General features: G+C 40.7%; 1 protein-coding gene across 4 annotated transcripts in view; it reads left to right on the top strand.

Annotated features, from left to right (window-relative positions):
- Window positions 1-18,691, top strand: part of CILK1 (ciliogenesis associated kinase 1) — a 60,652-nt gene that overhangs the window by 22,207 nt on the left and 19,754 nt on the right. For 3 of the 4 annotated variants that reach the window (XR_004275613.1, XM_032299696.1, XM_032299697.1), the window contains 3 exons: window positions 750-804; window positions 5,985-6,106; window positions 7,070-7,149. Coding sequence is in view for 3 of the 4 variants with exons in the window: in XM_032299696.1 (XP_032155587.1) it covers window positions 750-804; window positions 5,985-6,106; window positions 7,070-7,149 (257 nt within the window). In the remaining variant the exon portion in view is untranslated. Of the gene's footprint in view, window positions 1-749; window positions 805-5,984; window positions 6,107-6,431; window positions 6,685-7,069; window positions 7,150-18,691 lie in introns of those variants that run through there. The other variant, XM_032299698.1, reaches the window with a different exon arrangement.

Here is an 18,691-nt window from a genome sequence, read left to right as displayed (position 1 = left end):
GAAAGCAGCCACAGGCAGTATATAAATGAATGAGTATGGTTGTGTTCCAATAAAACTTCATTTATAGAAACTGGAATTTGAATTTCACAAAATTTTCACATCATGAAATATTATTCTTCTTTTGACTTGTCAAACCCCAATTTAAAAAGGTGAATGCCATTCTTAGCTTATGGGCAGTATAGAAACAGATAGGGGGGAGGTTTTGGCCCATGGGTCATAGTTTGCTAACTCCTACACTAGAAGGTCTAGAGCTCTGCTGTGTAGTATGATAGCAAGTAACCATATGTGGCATTTAAATTTAATTAAAATTAAAATTGAGTTCCCACATTGCACTAGCCACATGCCAAGTGCTCGGTAGCCACCCGTGTCTAGTGGCTACCATCCTGGACAGTGCAAAACAGTTTCACCAATATAGAAAGTTCTACTGGCCAGCTCTGGTCTAGACAGAAAAAGCCTGAGCAATTTCCTTCCAGGGCAAGGTTAACTAGTTATTATAGAGCAAGACAGCAGTCCAGGCCTCTTTGAACTGCACCACACCACTGCTACTGGCAAAGTTTGTGACTTAGGATTGATGATCGCACTGCCATTTGAAAATAAATGTTGGTTTGGGATAGTATAATATTTGGTAGAAATTTAAACCCACTTTAAGTATGTTAATTAGGTTCAGAATGAAAGCACTTTTTTCTAAAAGCAAAGTTTATCCTGTTGCTGAGAATAAGTGTGCTGTTTGTTTCTTTCTTCTCTTCTAGAATGAAAAGAAAGTTTTATTCCTGGGAGGAATGCATGAACCTTCGGGAGGTTAAGGTATTTATCAACATGCCAAGGAACAGTTCATATATGGATGATGAAAATAGCTTTGTACATGCTTAGATTTATGGTTGATATAGTCGTTTCATTTGAATTTTTTCACTAATGCTGGAAAGGGAGACAAATGATAACATTATAGCTGAAGCAGAAGATTATGATGTAATTGCATATACTGTTATTAGAAAGCTTTCATCTTTAATGGATCTCTTATATCGATATATTTCAGTATAAAGAAGTTGAATGTGTTGATTTTGTGAATTATTATTGCCTAATTATTTTCTTGATTATTAACATAAAGGAAAACCTATTTGTTGAGTATTTTTCCAAGACATAATTGCAGTACTTACTTCCATTTCTTGCTCTAATAATTTGCACTCTACTTTCCATGAGGAAATTCATTGATCAAGGTATACCTGTGTCAAGCATTGTGGAGCACAGATCTTTACTTTTATTCAGCCTTCTGACTGGATTCACTATTCCCTCCCTTTCCCCTTGACTCTTCTTCTATTGATTTTGTTCCAATTTTTCTGTCTGTCAGAGTAGATTGACCACATTGAGTTTTACATTCGCTTCCTTGTCCAGTGGAGTGGTGCTTCATCTAATTTTAGTCCTCTTGCCCAGCCCTGTTTGAAACACCTAATAGAATATTGGAAAACACCCTTTCTTTTCCTCCAAAGGAGTCCTGTACATGAAAGTAGGGTTAAAAGCCTAAAGCAGGGATCAGAAAACGTTTTCTGTAAAGGGCCAGATAGTCAGTCTTTTATGTTTCTAGGACCAAAAGGTCACATTGAGGATGTTATATAGGTACATGTGTAACAAGACCAAAAACAAATTTCCATAAAAGTTTTTATAAGATATAAAATGTAATAATAATTTAGTATAATTTTCTGTATTATAGGTTTTTCAATGAGAAGAATGATATTCTTTTTGAGGGGACGTAATATTTAACTCAATTGGGGTTCAAAGTTAGTATTCCCTATCATCAAACAAAATGTTTCCTTTCATCACTAAATCAACACATTCAAGTCTTTATATTGAAATATTTGATATAAGAGATCCATTATACAGGTGTACCTTGATCAATGAATTGCAACCATTCATTTATAAAAATATTATTTTTTATCTTTTTTGGGCCGAGTGCAGTGGCTCACACCTGTGATCCCAGCACTTTGGGAAGCTGAGGCAGATGGCTCACTTGAGGTCCGGAGTTCGAGACCAGCTTGGCCAACATGGTGAAACCCCATTTCTACTACAAATACAAAAATTAGCTGGGTGTTATGGTGGGCACCTGTAATCCCAACTACTCAGGAAGCTGAGGCAGGAGAATTGCTTGAACCCGGAAGGTAGAGGTTGCAGTGAGCTGAGATTGCACCATTGCACTCCAGCCTCGACAACAGAATGAGACTCAGTCTCCAAAAAAAACAAAAACAACAAAAATATTCTTAGCTCATGGACCATATGAAAACAGGTGGTGGGCTGGATTTCACCCATGGGACGTAGTTTGCCAAGCTCTGGTCTAGAGAATAAAAGTTCAAGATGATCCAAAAACATCAGATATAAAAAAAACCAAACATCAGGGATTAAAAAAAAAAAGATAATCTAAGGACATTTTCTCTGTGACATGAAGTTCTGAGAAGTATCCATGGCTTGGTTGTTAAACCTTTATTTTTCCATACAGCGAATTGTGTATTAGTTCTAATGCAAAAGAGATTGCTCATATACACAGTTTTAAAAAACTGTGGACACATAGCGTCTTAGGAAGCAAGTGACTGCCTCAGCAAGATTGTTGAAGAAGCTGCTTCTCTAGCTGATGACCACCAGACGACTCCCACTCTTCTTCCTTGCCTGCACAGATGCCAGATTGGCTGCCAGCCGGGATCTTCCCCATCCCCACACCCCCGCGCTTGTTGAGCCTCACACAGACTTCCCAGCACTGGGCCACAGCCCTGAACACCAAGGGAAGGATGGCGGAAGCGAGTAGAAAGTGGGCACCTTACAAGATTCCTCATCCCTTCCTCCTTGCTGAGGTCCTTCTTTCGTGCCTGCTGACTCAGAAGGGGAAGGAAAAGGAAGGTCACTGAAGGCCTCTTGTCACCATCATTTCCTGTGTCCTGTCAGCTGCTTCATTCCAGCAGCAAAGGGAACTGAAGGGAAATCCTGAGTTCTCACCACGCCTCTGTTCCTTCTTCATTTCTTTTCTCCTCATTGCCACCTGCCTATGTATTTCCATGTCTGCCTGTGAAGACCCTGTGGACTTCAGGGAGATTCTGCACCTTATGGCCACTGCAGGGAGGGGAATCCCTGCTCCTGTGATGTCATGGGGGAATGGCACCTGGTGCTATTTTTCTTAGAAGCATAGTCTTCCATGGCACTATGCGGTTCTAGACACCATCTTGAAACCATAGGCTGCCTGTATCTTGCCTACCGTGTTCCTTTGCTGTTTTGGTTTTTTTAACCATATTAATTTTTGATGTCTGTAGATTCTTGCTCCAACAATTTTCCCCTCCTTCCCATATCTTTAAACTCTTTTTTTTCCCCCACTCGTTCCTTCTCTTTAGTCTATAAGTGTGCTCACCATTCTCTCTAACCCAAAACATTCCCAAGCCCCTCTCCCTTTGAGTTTCCAACTCTTTCCTTTTCTTACTTTACTTTCCAAACTTCTTTCTTCAGTGCAGCTTTCCCACACACCATTTACTTTTCAACCTCATCGAATCAGGCATCTCCCTCTGTAGCTCTACTTAAGGCCACAGATTCACCAGAAGAACTCAGCAGGTATATACCTGGCATCCAAATGGTTTGCCCCCTGCTCACTTCTCCAGCCAAAGTCTTCCAGACGAGTCTCCCTCAGAGCTAAACTGGGGTGATTCTCATCTCTCATCCCTCAGACACAGTCCTCCACTCAGTTTCCATGCCTTACCTGCAGCGGGCTTCCCTCCCGTTGTGCCTGCTCCCTCCCAGCAAGCTTGTCCGGGTGTCACTCTTCCTTTAAGTCACATCCCAGTGATGCTCCCACTGACCACTCAGGGTTTGCTGATTACTCCGTGACACATCTCTGATAGTCCTTGACACTTAATATGATCTTCCTTATTTTATTACATGTATTTTGTATTGATGTTCTAACTTTCCAATTAGGTTGTTTGCCTTTTAAGAGCAAGCATGGCATCTTAAGCCCCAGGATACCCTGGGGGCCCAGTACATTGTTGTTTTAATAGTTTGAAACTGTTGATCAGTTCCTGATGTGGACAACACTGGTAATATCCAGCTGAAAGCTTCATCCATGAGGAGAAACAGTCCCGATTTGGACTGCTGACCTGGCTTAATTTGCTGCTTCTGCTTCTCCACTCTGACACAACTGACCTGCCTCTCCCTCTCTTTTGAAATCCTTCCCTGAGCCAAGATAAGATGCCTCTTCCTGGAAATACATCTTCATAAAGCCAGTCACAAGAAGTCCCCCACATAAAATTAATTCCTTTTATATTAAACTAATATGAACTTTAACTTGCTCATGAGCCTCACCTAGAAACAAGAGTTGTGAGCCACCGTAGAGTTGGGCCAGTAATTCATGGCTCCAAACGCACTTCAGGCTAAGAGCTGGAGGCACCCCACTCCTTGCCTAGAATTCACTCCCAGAAAAGTTTTAAAAACAACTTCATTTTCCTCTGAATGAATTTTCTCCTAGGCTGCTTATCTACTAGCTACCTTAGCCATTGCTTGTGATGCATTTTAAGCAAACAGGCATAAAAGATAGCTGCAATCACTGAGAGTTTAGTGAATACTTACAAGTTAAGCAATGTTTATGTTTGTTACTTGTGGAGAACCAGGAATCCAACCCAACTAAAGGGAGTAATCAGCCCTTTTGGTCCATACTAGAAGGATCTGGCCAAAACAGTTGGCCAAAACAGCTGAGGATTCCCTGCCAGAGAAGTATCTTGGCAGGAACTGTTCTTCTGGGGAGGAGGCTCCAATGAGTCTTATTTTGCTCTCTTTCACTGACCATATTTCCTCTCTCTTACCAGCTGCTTCAAGTAACTGATCATATTATACATTCCCAAGCTCTGAACCCTGGGTATTTTATCACTGAGTGTTCTTCTAGATGAGGATATTCATTTTAACACTTTCCTCTTCGCATGTTTTCTTTGTTTTATAAAAAGAATGTTCTTCTTAATGAAATTCAAAGATAACTTAATATTGGACTCCCATCTTTATGTATGAGAAAGGGCTATTTTAATTAAAGGACTCATCTCACTGGCCAGAGTGACTCTTGGAGGCTTCCATGAAGGGGACAGTCAATCAGATTCTGATTATCTAAACCAACAGTTTTGGGTGTGTCTACTGTACAAGAAGGGATGCTGCTCACTCATACAAAAATGATTTGTTCACTATTGACAAAACTAATGATGCAAACAGAAAACAGTGTGCACATGGCTATACTCACATGTACGCACGTGTTCCAGGAGGAGGAAAAGTACACATGCGTGAAGACGCAAAATCGGAAGGCCACGCACTATTTTCGAAGCCACCCTCTCATTCCTCATACACTGCCTCACTTTTGCCTTTGTTGTTCTTGGAAGCAGAGGGATTTCTCTCATCTCACTTCAGGGTTCTTCCAGTAAGGTGTCTGTTGGTCCTCTGTAACTCAAACTCACATTGTAAGAAGGAGCACTCTACGCCTCATGGACACCCAAGTCAGACAAAAGTCAAGAGAAGCAGGCCATCAGCCCTTTGTCTTTTTGAACAATTTCCTATTCAGAGTGTCTGCAGACTGTTAGCTGGTGATCTCAGCCCAACACAGCTGCATTCTCCAGTGCTAGAAAAATCTAAGCTTCTTTTATTGGTTCCCCTCTGGCTACTTCCACAGCCTGAATTCCATCATCTGGAGGGGGTGGGCCCAAAATAGCCCTGGTACATTGCCTGGTGCTGGGGGCAGCCAGAAATACCAGTTACTGGTCAAATACACGCCTTCTAGTCAGTTCATCGAAGTAGTTTTCCTATGTAAAGTTACTATCTATTTCAGAGATACACTGTTTATTAAATTGTCAATAAAACAATTTATGACATTTCTGTGGTTCTAAAATTAGATGTTTCTTCCCAAGTTTATGTAGGATTACTTTTCTTTTTCAACAACAGATTCTCTCTAGTTTTATTTTTTTGTTTTGTTTTTCTTCCTTGCCTTTTAGTCTTTAAAGAAGCTCAACCATGCCAACGTAGTCAAATTAAAAGAAGTTATCAGGGAAAATGATCATCTTTATTTTATCTTCGAGTACATGAAGGAGAATCTTTACCAGCTCATTAAAGAAAGGTACAGTTTGGTCATCATTATCTTATTATAGAAATAAATAGGCAAAGCAGATGGGTTTTCTTTCTGCTTTTGTGTTTTTTTTTTTTCTCTCTCTCTTCTTATTGCATTCTTCTGATTCTTTCTCCAGTCATTTAACATTCACGCTACTGGGCTTTAATGTTGAAAGCTGCCAGTTAGGAGTGGGGTCCACCCATATATCTACTTTGGGGACTCTCTGATAGCTCCAGAGAAGCTGTTCTCAATGCAGTCATTTTCTTATTCTAAACAGTTATTCATCCAAAGAAGCTCAGATTTAATAGACATTGCCGTTTCCCATTCCCGCTAGGACATATGGGCAGAGCAACTAGAAGTCAGAGGTGGTCACAGCTTCATGGATTTTGAGAGCTCTGCTGAAAAGTCCTGGGTTTGTTTCAGTTCCTCTCTCACTGCAGTGCTCAGGTGCTTGCATGCCGGGAAGAGGAGACTAATCAGAAATTTACCTGCTACGGTAATTTTGAACTTTAAAGGTGAACCATGTGGAGCCTCTTGGGCACATCTTCTTTGTGGCAAAATGAATGCCATTCACAGCACCCCTCTGAGTGAGCAAATATCGTCTTTATTGACAATAACAGCAGTTTGCTGTGTGCTTTGCCCAGCCAGGAGGAAAATGTTATTAGCCGTCGCGTTGCATAAGGGCTTCATCTGGAAGAACTCAAATTTTCCCCACCAAAATTTTTTAAAGTTTTAGTTTATATCATGGGGAGAGGAGATTTTTTTTTTATGTTTTATATACTATGTTGGAGGAAAAACTTTGTTTTTGGCTTACTATCAAATGTTTAATCTTTTCATTTTTGTAACATGTGAATGTATTTGGTGTTTATAAGGTAACTCCTCTGTATAAACAAATGGTTGTTTTTCTTTAGTATTTCTTATCAAAGGTTCTGGCCTTTGATTTATAACTTTGCTTTCCTTTGCCTCATACAGAAATAAGTTGTTTCCTGAGTCTGCTATAAGGAATATCATGTATCAGATATTACAAGGACTCGCATTTATTCACAAACACGGTAGGTGATTTGGAGTGTTGTGCTTTTAAATAGCAGTGAAATGTTGTCATGAAGTAGAAGTTGTAGCAAACATTAATATTTTTTATAGCTGATACCCCAGAAAAGTTTGAAGAATTGAGAGGCTGATAATGGATTTTAAAATATATTAACTTTTATAACTTGATCTCTGAATTTCCCTCGTTACTTATTATGTCTGTATGTTTTTGTTCTGTAGGCTTTAGCATTAAGCTTAGAATTACAGATAGAAATATGATTCCTGACCATTAACTAGTGTGTTAAATGAGAAACCTAAGATTAGAATTCTGAGAAGTTTCATGTATTATATTTGATCCACTAACAGTGCTTCACTGTGACTTCTCGTTTTTCTGGTGTATTTATTTTTCAACTTCTTTCAAACGAGTTTAAAAGTAGTCTCACAAAATTTGTGTAACACAGGAAAATAGAATAAATTAGAAATTAGCAAAAACAGAGAGACAAAGGCGAAACAAGGTGTGGATATTGCCAGAGGTGAGGTTAGTCCTCAAAATGCATGCCAGCAAGTGTTTTTGTTTTTTGAGACGGAGCCCTGCTCTGTTGCCAGGCTGGAGTGCAATGGCACGATCTCGGCTCACTGCAACCTCTGCCTCCCGGGTTCAAGTGATTCTCCTGCCTCAGCCTCCCAAGTAGCTGGGACTACAGGTGCGCACCACCATGCACAGCTAATTTTTGTATTTTTAGTAGAGATGGGGTTTCACCATGTTGGCTAGGACGGCCTGTCTCTTGACCTCATGATCCTGCCCTCCTTGGCCTCCCAAAGTGCTGGAATTACAGGCATGAGCCACCACACCCAGCCACCAGCAAGTTTTATTTCAGTAGAAGAAGCACAGGAGGCTGAGGCAGGAGAATTGCCTGAACCCAGGAGGCAGAGGTTGCGGTGAGCCGAGATTGCGCCATTGCACTCCAGCCTGGGTAACAAGAGTGAAACTCCATCTCAAAAAAAAAAAAAAAAAAAAAGAAGAAGCAGGCTAAGATTTGATTGTGAGTTCATTGTCGGATCATGCAAAATGTTAAATATGACCAGTTACAACACACGTAGGTTAAGAGCAGACCAGTTGCCCAAGAAAAGCAGAACTGTTCTTGATACCAAGACCAGAGAGCAGGTTTTTTCATGGACCCTTCAGCGAGGATGGTATGTAATATGACTTCATAAACAGAGTGACGGGTTTTAGAGGGCAGTTTCATATCATATCCCTCAGTGAAGGCCAATTACATCACCTAATCAGAGAAAACATTTATACAGGGGCCAGTCTGATTTGCTCTACAGAGGGTCTAGTTAGGCTAGGGAGAAATTTAGAGTATCCAAAGGAATGATGACTGCATACCCTTCTGGAAATCCCCCATCACTGTTGTCCTTAGCTGAGCTTTTGAAAGGTATTAAGTAGCAATGAGTTTGAGGTTATATTCTCCAGCAACTACCTGGAGTATTGCTGGTTGTTACTAACTAGACACAGACCTAGCTGGGGTTGGATCAATACTTCTTGTGAGCGCAGAGCCACCAGATGGACATATCCACAGGTGGGGCCAGAAGTCTTCTCAGGAGGTCATTTGAGGTCATTGAGGTATACAGACAGATGGGCCAAGCTGATTTTGCATAGGCAGAAATCCATTAACTCTCAGTCCGAGGATATCGTTGCCATTGTACCAACAAATGAGTTTTATTACTCAATAAGGAGACTGGGTTGAAGCCCTTTGATAATATAGCTTGTTTAGATTTTTAAGAGAAAGTCTCAATATGCTGCCCAGGCTGGGCTTGGACTCCTGGGCTCTAATGATCCTCCTGCCTCAGCCTCCTGAGTAGATAATTTAGATTTGATGTAAATTGTCAGTGAATAGAAAAGACCTTGTGCTGGAGAAGGTGGCATAGTACATCTGGGATCATTACCAGCGTGTTCTTTACTTCCTAAGTAACCCCTTATAGTTAGAGACTAAATGACACATAGACAAACCTAGGCTATCCACAAATCCTAGTCAGCCTCAGGCACATGCTGAGTAATCAGCATGTAATATGCAAGACTGAGTCAAATCGTGAACCAGTTCTAGTCAAAAGTTTCTAGTACAGGTTTTCTCTGAATCCACTGACATTTGTAGAACTGGCACTTTGTTCTTTATTCAAAGAATTCATAAGAGTGGGAATTTGCAAAACATTAAAAGCTTCTGGCATGGTATCTTAGGGACAAATAGGAGAAATGTCACTTACTAGATTAAGAGTTCAGGAAAAAAAATAACGAGAACTCAATGGGATTCTCAAAAGAGATCGTACATTTTCAGATAGAGACCAATCATAATGTCTCAGTTATTCAGACTATTTTCTCGGTACTGGGAACTGAGTGGTGGACTTAAACAAAAGTTAATATTCTTTGGCTTTTTCTTCTTTCTCCTTTTTGTTGCTGTTCTTGAGACCCAGATATTTGTTGCCAGAAAGTAGCCTTTTGTCCAGGCCTCTACCTAATCAAATGTGTGGGCGTATATGTATACACACACACAAACACATAGACCACACATATGCACCCAAAGACATGTGCATACACATGCAAACATCTACATGTTCATATATCCACATGCATATATACCTACATAGGCATTCATCCTACACACACAAATATTCACCTGTAGTACATAACTTAGCACCCATATATTACTGTGTCAAAACAGCCTTTTGGAACTCTGCACTGTTTCCCTTCATGCATTAGGCACTTGGACCACAAGGTACAAGGGAAGGCTCAGTTTGTGGTGAAGGTTGGACCTCAGCTTTTATAACCTCAACACCATTGCCATTACCAGAGATTCTTGTTGATACCTTTCCTCAGCAATTAAGTACCCAGTTCTAGTTTGAGCTTAACATTTTATCTGTTAACTTATTTCCTTGCCAATTTATCAGGTAGAAAGAATAGGTGGTATCTATTCTTTACAAAAAAGAGGAAACTGAGGTTCAGAGAGGCTCGAAAACCTGCCAAAGGTCCCATTGCAATAAAGTGGTTGAATGGAGATTAGTTCAGATAGCCTACGCCTATTTGCTATGCTTAATTAGAAAACCTGTCTGTGCTCAGAGAGAACAAGAGAGTAAGAGGTGAAGAAAATAATAATCATTGTAAGGAATATGGATACTAATTTCGGTCTCACTCTGTCGTCCAGGCTGAGGTGCAGTGGCATAGTCTTGGCTCACTGCAGCCTCCACCTCCCAGGTTCAAGCAATTCTCATGCCTCAGCCACTTGAGTAGCTGGGACTACAGGTGTGTGCCACCATACCCAGCTAATTTTTGTGTTTTTAGTAGAGATGAGGTTTCGCCACGTTGGTGAGCCTGGTCTTGAACTCCTGGTATCAAGTGATCCACCCATCTTGGCCTCCCAAAGTCCCGAGATGACAGCAGTGAGCCACTGCACTTTGCCCCTATCCCATTTTCACTGATAGATGATTTTTAGAAACTGTTTAATGGTTTTTGTATGGTATTGACTTTGGTTAAGTGCCCATGTACTTCTATATCCCTCTCCTTCAGCAATGAAAAAAAAGCACTTAAAGCACTTCAAAGATTAGTCATGTGAGTTTCAGGCTCTTCTCTGGTAGCCCGTTCTCACTGTGAGGAGGTATGTTCTGCCTCTGGGGAATAGACTCCTCCGAGAGGGGAGAACAGTGCTGCAGGTTGTTGCTATGGCCATGCTTCATGTCACTGAGTATTTTCCTCTCACGGGGAATGAAAACACAGTTCTACTTGGTGCTGATTGAGCAATGCCAAAGCATATGTCCTTTGCAGGAATTAAATAATTAATGTAAATGGTCTGTTTCAACTCTGACTTGACCTTACAAATATCCAGGTCACACTTATCCGTGCCAGAAATAGAAATGCATCGGGTAGTCTGGAGGACAATGTTTTGCACCAAGAGTTGGTTCTCTGCTTCTGTGTTTCCTCACTGTCTCACTATGCATGACCTTGAGACAGTCCTTTGCCTTTCTATGCGTTGCAGTCCCTGTAGCCTTCTTGATAAAAACATTGTAGGTTTGAATTCAGTAATATCTGTGAAATTAAAGTTTCCACAGCAGGAAAGTGTGCTATATAAATCCATAGTGTTTATTCTGTGGTTATTTCCATATATTCATGTCCGATTCATCAATAACAAAATGTGGTAGCGGGGAGAAAGCCTTCTTTGTGGCTTGACGTTTTCCTTGCCCAGGGGTTATTAATGAAAAAATAAGTGCACACATTTTCTACCAGGATGAAAGAAAATCCCTCTGTTATTCAACTGGCATATAGGACTCTGAAATTAAATTGAAGGTCTGTTCCTCTCTCCTGGAAGTCAAACAGTTTTGAACAGGAAGGTTCTTATCATAACAACACTTGGCTGTTGCATGATCTCTGAATGACCCCAGCTAAAAGAGTTTTCATTGTGAATCAGAAGCCCAGAGGAAGAAGTAGGCTTATTGTTATAGGTCACATTGCACAAATCAGCAGAACAGGAACCCTGCTACAAATTAGAGTTTTAGTGCCACCTCCTTACCGATGGGGCATGCCAGATGTAATTTTTATTAGCAAAAATGGAGCTGTGTCTGCTCCATTTTAACAGGTTATGGGAGGGTGAAATGAGAGAATGTGTTAATAGTAGTACTGTTAATGACTAGCTTTTACAAAGTATTGATGTGCAAACACTGCTCAAAAAGCTTTACAGACCGGGTGTGGTGGCTCATGCCTGTAATCCCAGCACTTTGGGAAGCTGAGGTGGGCAGATCATCTGAGGTCAGGAGTTCGAGACCAGCCCAACCAACATGGCAAAACCCCATCTCTAATAAAAATAGTAGCTGGGCCTAATCCCAGCTACTCGGGAGACTGAGGCAGGAAAACCACTTGAACCCAGAAGCCAAAGGTTGCAGTGAGCCGTGAAGATGACACCACTGTACTCTGGCCTGGGTGACAGAGTAAGACTCTGTCTAAAAAAAAGCTTTACAAATGCAACCCATTTAATCCTGCAGAACAACCCCATTAGGTAGATGCTATTATTTCCCCATTTTACAGATAAGAAAACTAAGGCACAGGAAAGATAAGTACTTTCCAGCCAGTGAGTAAGTGAATAACAGAATTATGATTTGAAATCAGGCAACTTGGCTGGTCTGCACACCTACCCACTATGCGGAATTGACGCTTATAAGGAAATAGTAACGTCATGTTAAAATAGACATGAAAAGTAACTGTACATAATATAAGGATCTTAAACTTTTAATTACCAGGTATAGATCTCATGTGTATAAAGCCGGTAATAGCCCATTGCTATATTATTCGGTACTTAACAGAGGGCTAGATGTCTACAGATATATTCACAAATTTGTTATAAAGGCTTCTACTTGAAGACAGTATAACAAATACAGCATATGTCAACTGACAGATACAGTTTTCATCAGTCATTTTTAGAGTCTGTTCGCAATTAATTTTCTTTCCCAGCCATTTTCTCTCTGCTTGTTTTGAACCTGAAGTAGGACCTGTAAAAAGAGAAGCTGCTTAAAGGGATATGTGGGGAGTCGGAATCTTCCTCCCCCTCATTAGTGTGGAAGGAGGATTAAAGAAGAGTTAGCAATGAGGGAGAGGATAAAGCTTGGCCCATAGGAGGGGTGGCCAGTATTTACAGGAGCATGACTAGGATGCAGGGAACACAGTCTGGAGTGTGAGCACGATACTTGCATCTGAGTACGAACTGATGATAGGATGAACTGAGCAGAGAGAAGACACGAGTTTGTTGTGGTGGGTGTTCTAGATGATGCCAGAGGGAGTTGCCCTAGTGGGTAGGGGCTGCAGGACAGAGGCCTCATTATAAGGGAACTGCCACATAAGTTTGGAAATTAATAATTACCCCAACTAAATGAGAAAAAGGGAGCCTATGAGGAGAAACACCATTAATCTAGACTTGAGAGGATGAAAACAACAAATCAAGATTTAGCTATATGGGCCTGGCATGGTGGCTCATGCCTGTAATCCCAGCACATTGGGAGGCTGAGGCAGGTGGATCACTTGAGGCCAGGAGTTGGAGACCAGCCTGGCCAACATGATGAAAACCTGTCTATACTAAAAGTACAAAAATTAGCTAGGCATGGATATTGCAAGCCTGTAATTCCAGCTACTTGGGAGGCTGAGGCATCAGAATTGCTTGAACCTGGGAGATGGAGGTTGCAGTGAGCTGAGATGACTTTAAAAAAAAAAATTAGCTGTATGAATTGAGAGGGAGAGTAGAGCTGGACGTTATAATAGCTATGACATGTTTCTTGGTGGAATTGGGAATAATTCATCTACCGCCCCCTGCCACCATGACTCAGTTTTCCCATCTGTTCAGTAAAAAAACGATGCCTGCCATTCCTTTTTTTTATTGGAGTGTTTTGAATGCCCTGAGTTTTTAGGAAGACAAACCATGGTCTCACAATTCATATATTTTCAGAGGTCGCAGGTGCATTGACAAAAGATCACTGTAATCACTGCTTGTATCCCTACACATTCTTAAGCCAATTCCAAAATGGAAACACACAATCAGGCCTTCTGCAAGCTGGGGGATGCTCTGAAGAATGGAGGGTCCAAACACAATGACCCAGTTATACTGGGTGAAGTCTTAGAGACGCCACCACTGTGGTGGGCATGAATAAATCTTTATTTAATTAGGCTGGTAATAAGCATCCAAATGTGTCCATATCAGAAATCTTTTCTTTAATTTTAAAGGCCATTCTTGACTGATATTGAATGCTCTTTGCATTTGTTGAATTGACAACCTCAAGTTTGGTACTTATCATAATTTTGGTTTCATTTACTAGTAAGTTCACTAGGATATTTCAAGGAATTATATGTACTGGTTAAGTATATACTAGTACAATGGCAGGATAAAGAATGAGCAGTGGAATATATATATGCATGTGTATTTCATAGTATACCTACAAACCCATGTATGCATTGCTGTAAAATAGCAAACTTGCTGTGCCTGTCTCTGGTTTAACCCCTATCTTGTCAATGCCTTGGATTGTGGAAAATAGAAGCAACCCCATGATGGGAAGGAAGTACTTCCTGCTCTCACTTATGCCCTCTTGTATGTATCTGATCACTTCTATACCTTCACCCTCTTCTGTGTTTACTGGGTTCTAGGCTCTGTAATTATGTTCACTTTGTCCATCTAAGCCAGCTACTTCTCTTGCAGATTCTCCATTATGCCACAGTATGATACTATCCATTTGTAACTTGACCCAGTATTAAGTACTGTTGTCTTTAGAATGATGAACAGAGGATTGTCCTTTTATTAAAATACTGTTCCTTTCCATGATAATGGCAGTTGGTATGTTTTCACATATAACCATATCACCATCACCCTCCCTTTGCTCTAGAGCAGAGACAGTCTTTGGAAAACAACCTTGACCAATAGATTTAGTCCTACTAAAGTTCCTACCTTCTTCATTCATTCATTCAACTAACACAACTCCCTCTGTCACAAGAACAACCAGCGCTCAGCCCTCAATGTCCCCTGCACTACTTCAGTGTCATTGTTCTTCTAAGTTCTCAGTGCTGTCTCATGGGGTTTCCTCCCTTCCATCCTCCTCTCAGCTCTGGTCTGCTCTCTGGTTGACCCTGGTGCTTGGCTCAGGTAGATGTGTTAACATTAAGCTGTTCAATGTTCAATCAACAAGAATATATTATGAGATGACTATACTCCTGTCACTGTGCCAGGCATTCAAAAGAATATATAATTCTTTTTTATTCTATATAGGCCAATATAAATGTGGCCTCTGCCCTTAAAGTGCTTCCATCTAATTCATGAAAAATGGTTAACATACCTGAAGATGATAGAGTTTAACTGGAGTTAGAGGGCAGGGCCTATTATGTCCATGAGGGCAAGAGTCATGTCCATTGCATTGTTTCTGAATCCTTAGAACCTAATCTTCTGCCTGACATGGAGTGGATGCTCAGTGAAAATCTGTTGGTAGAATGAATGAATGAATGCTAGCATATTAGAATGGCATCATGGAAGAAGCGAAACTCAAAACAGGTGTTGAAGGATGGCAAGAAGGAGGGATTGATGTAGACAAAAAGGAGGAAGAGCATATTATTAATGGAAATAAATACAGTTGCACATCACTTGACGACTGGATATGTTCTGAGAATTTGTTGTTAGACAGTTTTGTTATGCAAACATCATAGAGCACACTTACTTAGACAAACCTGGATAGTATAGCTTACTACATACCTAAACTATATGGTATAGCCTATTGCTCCTAGACTATAAGCCTGTACAGCATATTACTGTACTGAATACTATAGGCAGTTGTAACACAATGGTAAGTATTTGTGTATCTAAACATGGAAAAGGTACAGTAAAAATATAGTATAAAAGATTTTTTTAAAGGTACACCTGTCTAGGGTACTTACTGTGAATGGAGCTTACAGGAAGTGGCTCTGGGTGAATCAGTGAGTGTGTGTGAAGGCCTAGGACACTTTATAAACACTGTATACCAAGGCTACACTAGATTTTAAAAATTTCTTTCTTCAGTAATTAACCTTAGCTTACTGAAACTTTTTATTTAATAAACATACATTTTTCACTTTTTGACTCTTTTGTAATAACATTTGACTTAACACACACACATTATATGGCTGTACAAAAAAATGTTTTCTTTAAATCTTCGTTCTGTAAGCTTTTTCTGTTTTAAAATTATTATTATTACTTTTTAAACTTTTTTGCTAAAAGCTAAGACACAAATACACACATTAACCTAGGCCTACACAGGGTTAGGGTCACGAGTATCATTGCCATCCATCTCCACATCTTGTCCCACTGGAAGGTTTTGAGGTGCAGAAATACACAGGGGGCTGTCATCTCCCATGATAATGATGCCTTCTTCTAAGTACCTCCTGAAGGACCTGCCTGAGGCCGTTTTACAGTTAACTTTTTTTTTCAGTAAGTAGAAGGAGTATAATTCTAAAATAATAATTAAAAGTTTAGTGTAGTAAATACTAGATGATATGAATTTTTCAGCTTTATTGTAAGACCACCATCATATATGCAGTCCATCATCAACTGAAACTCTGTTATACAATGCATGACTGTACAGCGAACTCAGAATGAGGAGTTGTACCTGATTGGAACACACGTTATGTGTATCGATAAGTGTTGGAAAATAAGCCTCTCTCTTTAGGTAGAATGAAAGGAGTTCAGCCCTGTTAAATAATATAAAAAAGAATCATGAATGGTTTTTGTAGGTGAATGAGAGAGTGACAAGGGAAAGAGAGTGTTTAAGTGGTCAGGATTATGGGAGAGAAGCTGGAGTAAGGAAGCTCTGCAAGAAAGTGGCAGTGCAGGCATAGGCAGTGAGAAAGCAGAAAGAGACAAATATGAGATTCCCCTGCCCAGCTCCAAGATGAAGTCTTGCTTTGCTGCCCAGACTAGAGTGCAGTGGCATGATCTCAGCTCATTCCCACCTCCCCCTTGCAGATTCGAGTGATTCTCCCACCTCAGCCTCCTAAGTAGCTGGGATTACAGGCATGCCACCACACCCGGCTAATTTTTTTTAATATTTTTAGTAGAGATGGCATTTCACCATGTTGGCCAGGCTGGTCTCAAACTCCTGACCTTCAAGTGATCTACCTGCCTTGGCCCCCTAAAATGCAGGGATTACAGGTGTGAGCCACTGCGCCCGGCCGATATAAGATATTCTGACAGAAATACGACATAATCTCATAACTGGGGAAGGATGAATCCATCATAACCACAAAGTACCTAGCAATCTTATTCAAAGTTGGGAAGGAGAGATTGTTTGGGAAAGGACAGAGTGGTTTTGGATAAGTTAACATAGGGATAATAGTGACCTCCAGTTGCTATCCAAATAGGGATTTAGGTCTTCAGAAGGGTAGAGAAGGTAAATTAGAAATGTAGACTTGAGCATTGTCAGCGTAGAGGTTGTCAAGGAGTCATGTAGTTCTGCAGTGATGGCTATTAATTTCTCCCATAATGTGTTAGTTAGAATCCATTTTCATAACACTGATACAGATTGAGTATCTCTTATTTGAAATGCTTGGGTCCAGAAGTATTTCTGAATCTGGATTATTTCAGATTTGGGAATATTTGCATTATATTTTACCAGTTAAATATCCCTGACCCAAAAATCTGAAATTCAGAATGCTGCAATAAGCAATTTCTTTAAGTGTCATGTTGGTGCTCAAAAGTTTCAGGTTTTAGAGCATCACAGATTTTGGATTTTCAGATCAGGGATACTCAGCCTGTAATGATAGCGATGATAGCATGTAACAGATAAAGCAGCAGCAGCAGCTGAGTTGTATTTTCAGCGTTGGTGTCCCACTGAGATTTAGAGCCACACTGAATGTCTAGGTTAGTGATACTCCTAGGAAGTGGGAGGTTTGGGGTTTTCAGAGACACATGGCAAATGACTGGGTGTTTGAGTGAGCTTGGAAGATTTCCACGTTGACTATCCCTTGCCTGTACCTCCAGAGCTCTGCTATAGCTGAGATAGGCTTCCCATGTGATGAGTTATCTTTGCCTTTCATGTGAGGTGCAGATGTACCACTGTACTTCCTCATTAAGCAAAGTAATAAATACTTACCTTTTTTTATTTTTTTTTGAGGCGACATCTCACCCTGTCGCCCAGGCTGGAGTGCAATGGCATGATCTCAGCTCACTGCAACTTCTGCCTCCCAGGTTCAAACAGTTCTCCTGCCTCAGCCTCCTGGCATGATCTCAGCTCACTACAACCTCCACCTCCCAGGTTCAAGCAGTTCTCCTGCCTCAGCCTCCTGAGTAGCTGGGGTTACAGGCACCTGCCACCACGCTCAGCTAATTTTTGTATTTTTGGTAGATGGGGTTTCACCATGTTGACCAGGCTGGTCTCGAACTCCTGACCTTGTGATCCACCCACCTCGGCCTCCCAACGTGCTAAGATTACAGGCGTGAGCCACAATGCCTGGCCATAAGTAGTTAATATTTAAACATTTGTTGCATCATATACCACAATCTCAGATATGAGTAGATCATATTCATAAATTCTTTCTTAAACAAAAATTATAATTGTGTTTCTGCTGTGGTATAAACTCTCAATTCCCATCAGATAGTTATCTGGATTGGGCATGGTGGCTCACACCTATAATCCCAGCACTTGGGGAGGCTGACACAGGAGGATTGCTTGAAGCCAAAAGTTCAAGACAAGCCTGGGCAACAGAGCAAGACCCTGTCTTTACAAAAAAAAAAAAAAAAAAAAAAATTGCCAGGCACCATGGTTTTTGCCCTTGGAAGGCTGAGACAGGAAGATCTCTTGAGCCCCAACTGCAGTGAACTATGATTGTGCAACTGTACTCCAACCTAGGCAATACAATGAGACCTCATCACTTAAAAAATAAAAATAAAAGACAGTTGTCCTTTACAATGGCTTTAATCTGAAATTCTTTCTGTCTAACTTGGTCAGGGTAGGAATGATATTTTCCCCTTGAGTGACAGTTTCTTTTTGCAATGTTATCTCAGCCTATAATCCAGTCTGATATTTTAA

This window comes from Sapajus apella, unplaced genomic scaffold (genome assembly GCF_009761245.1).
Source record: "Sapajus apella isolate SASKATOON/1434 unplaced genomic scaffold, GSC_monkey_1.0 scaffold41, whole genome shotgun sequence".
Classification (NCBI taxonomy): domain Eukaryota; kingdom Metazoa; phylum Chordata; class Mammalia; order Primates; family Cebidae; genus Sapajus; species Sapajus apella.
The sequence above is the reverse complement of the archived record's forward strand: the minus strand, read 5'-3'. Positions and strand labels throughout refer to the sequence as shown.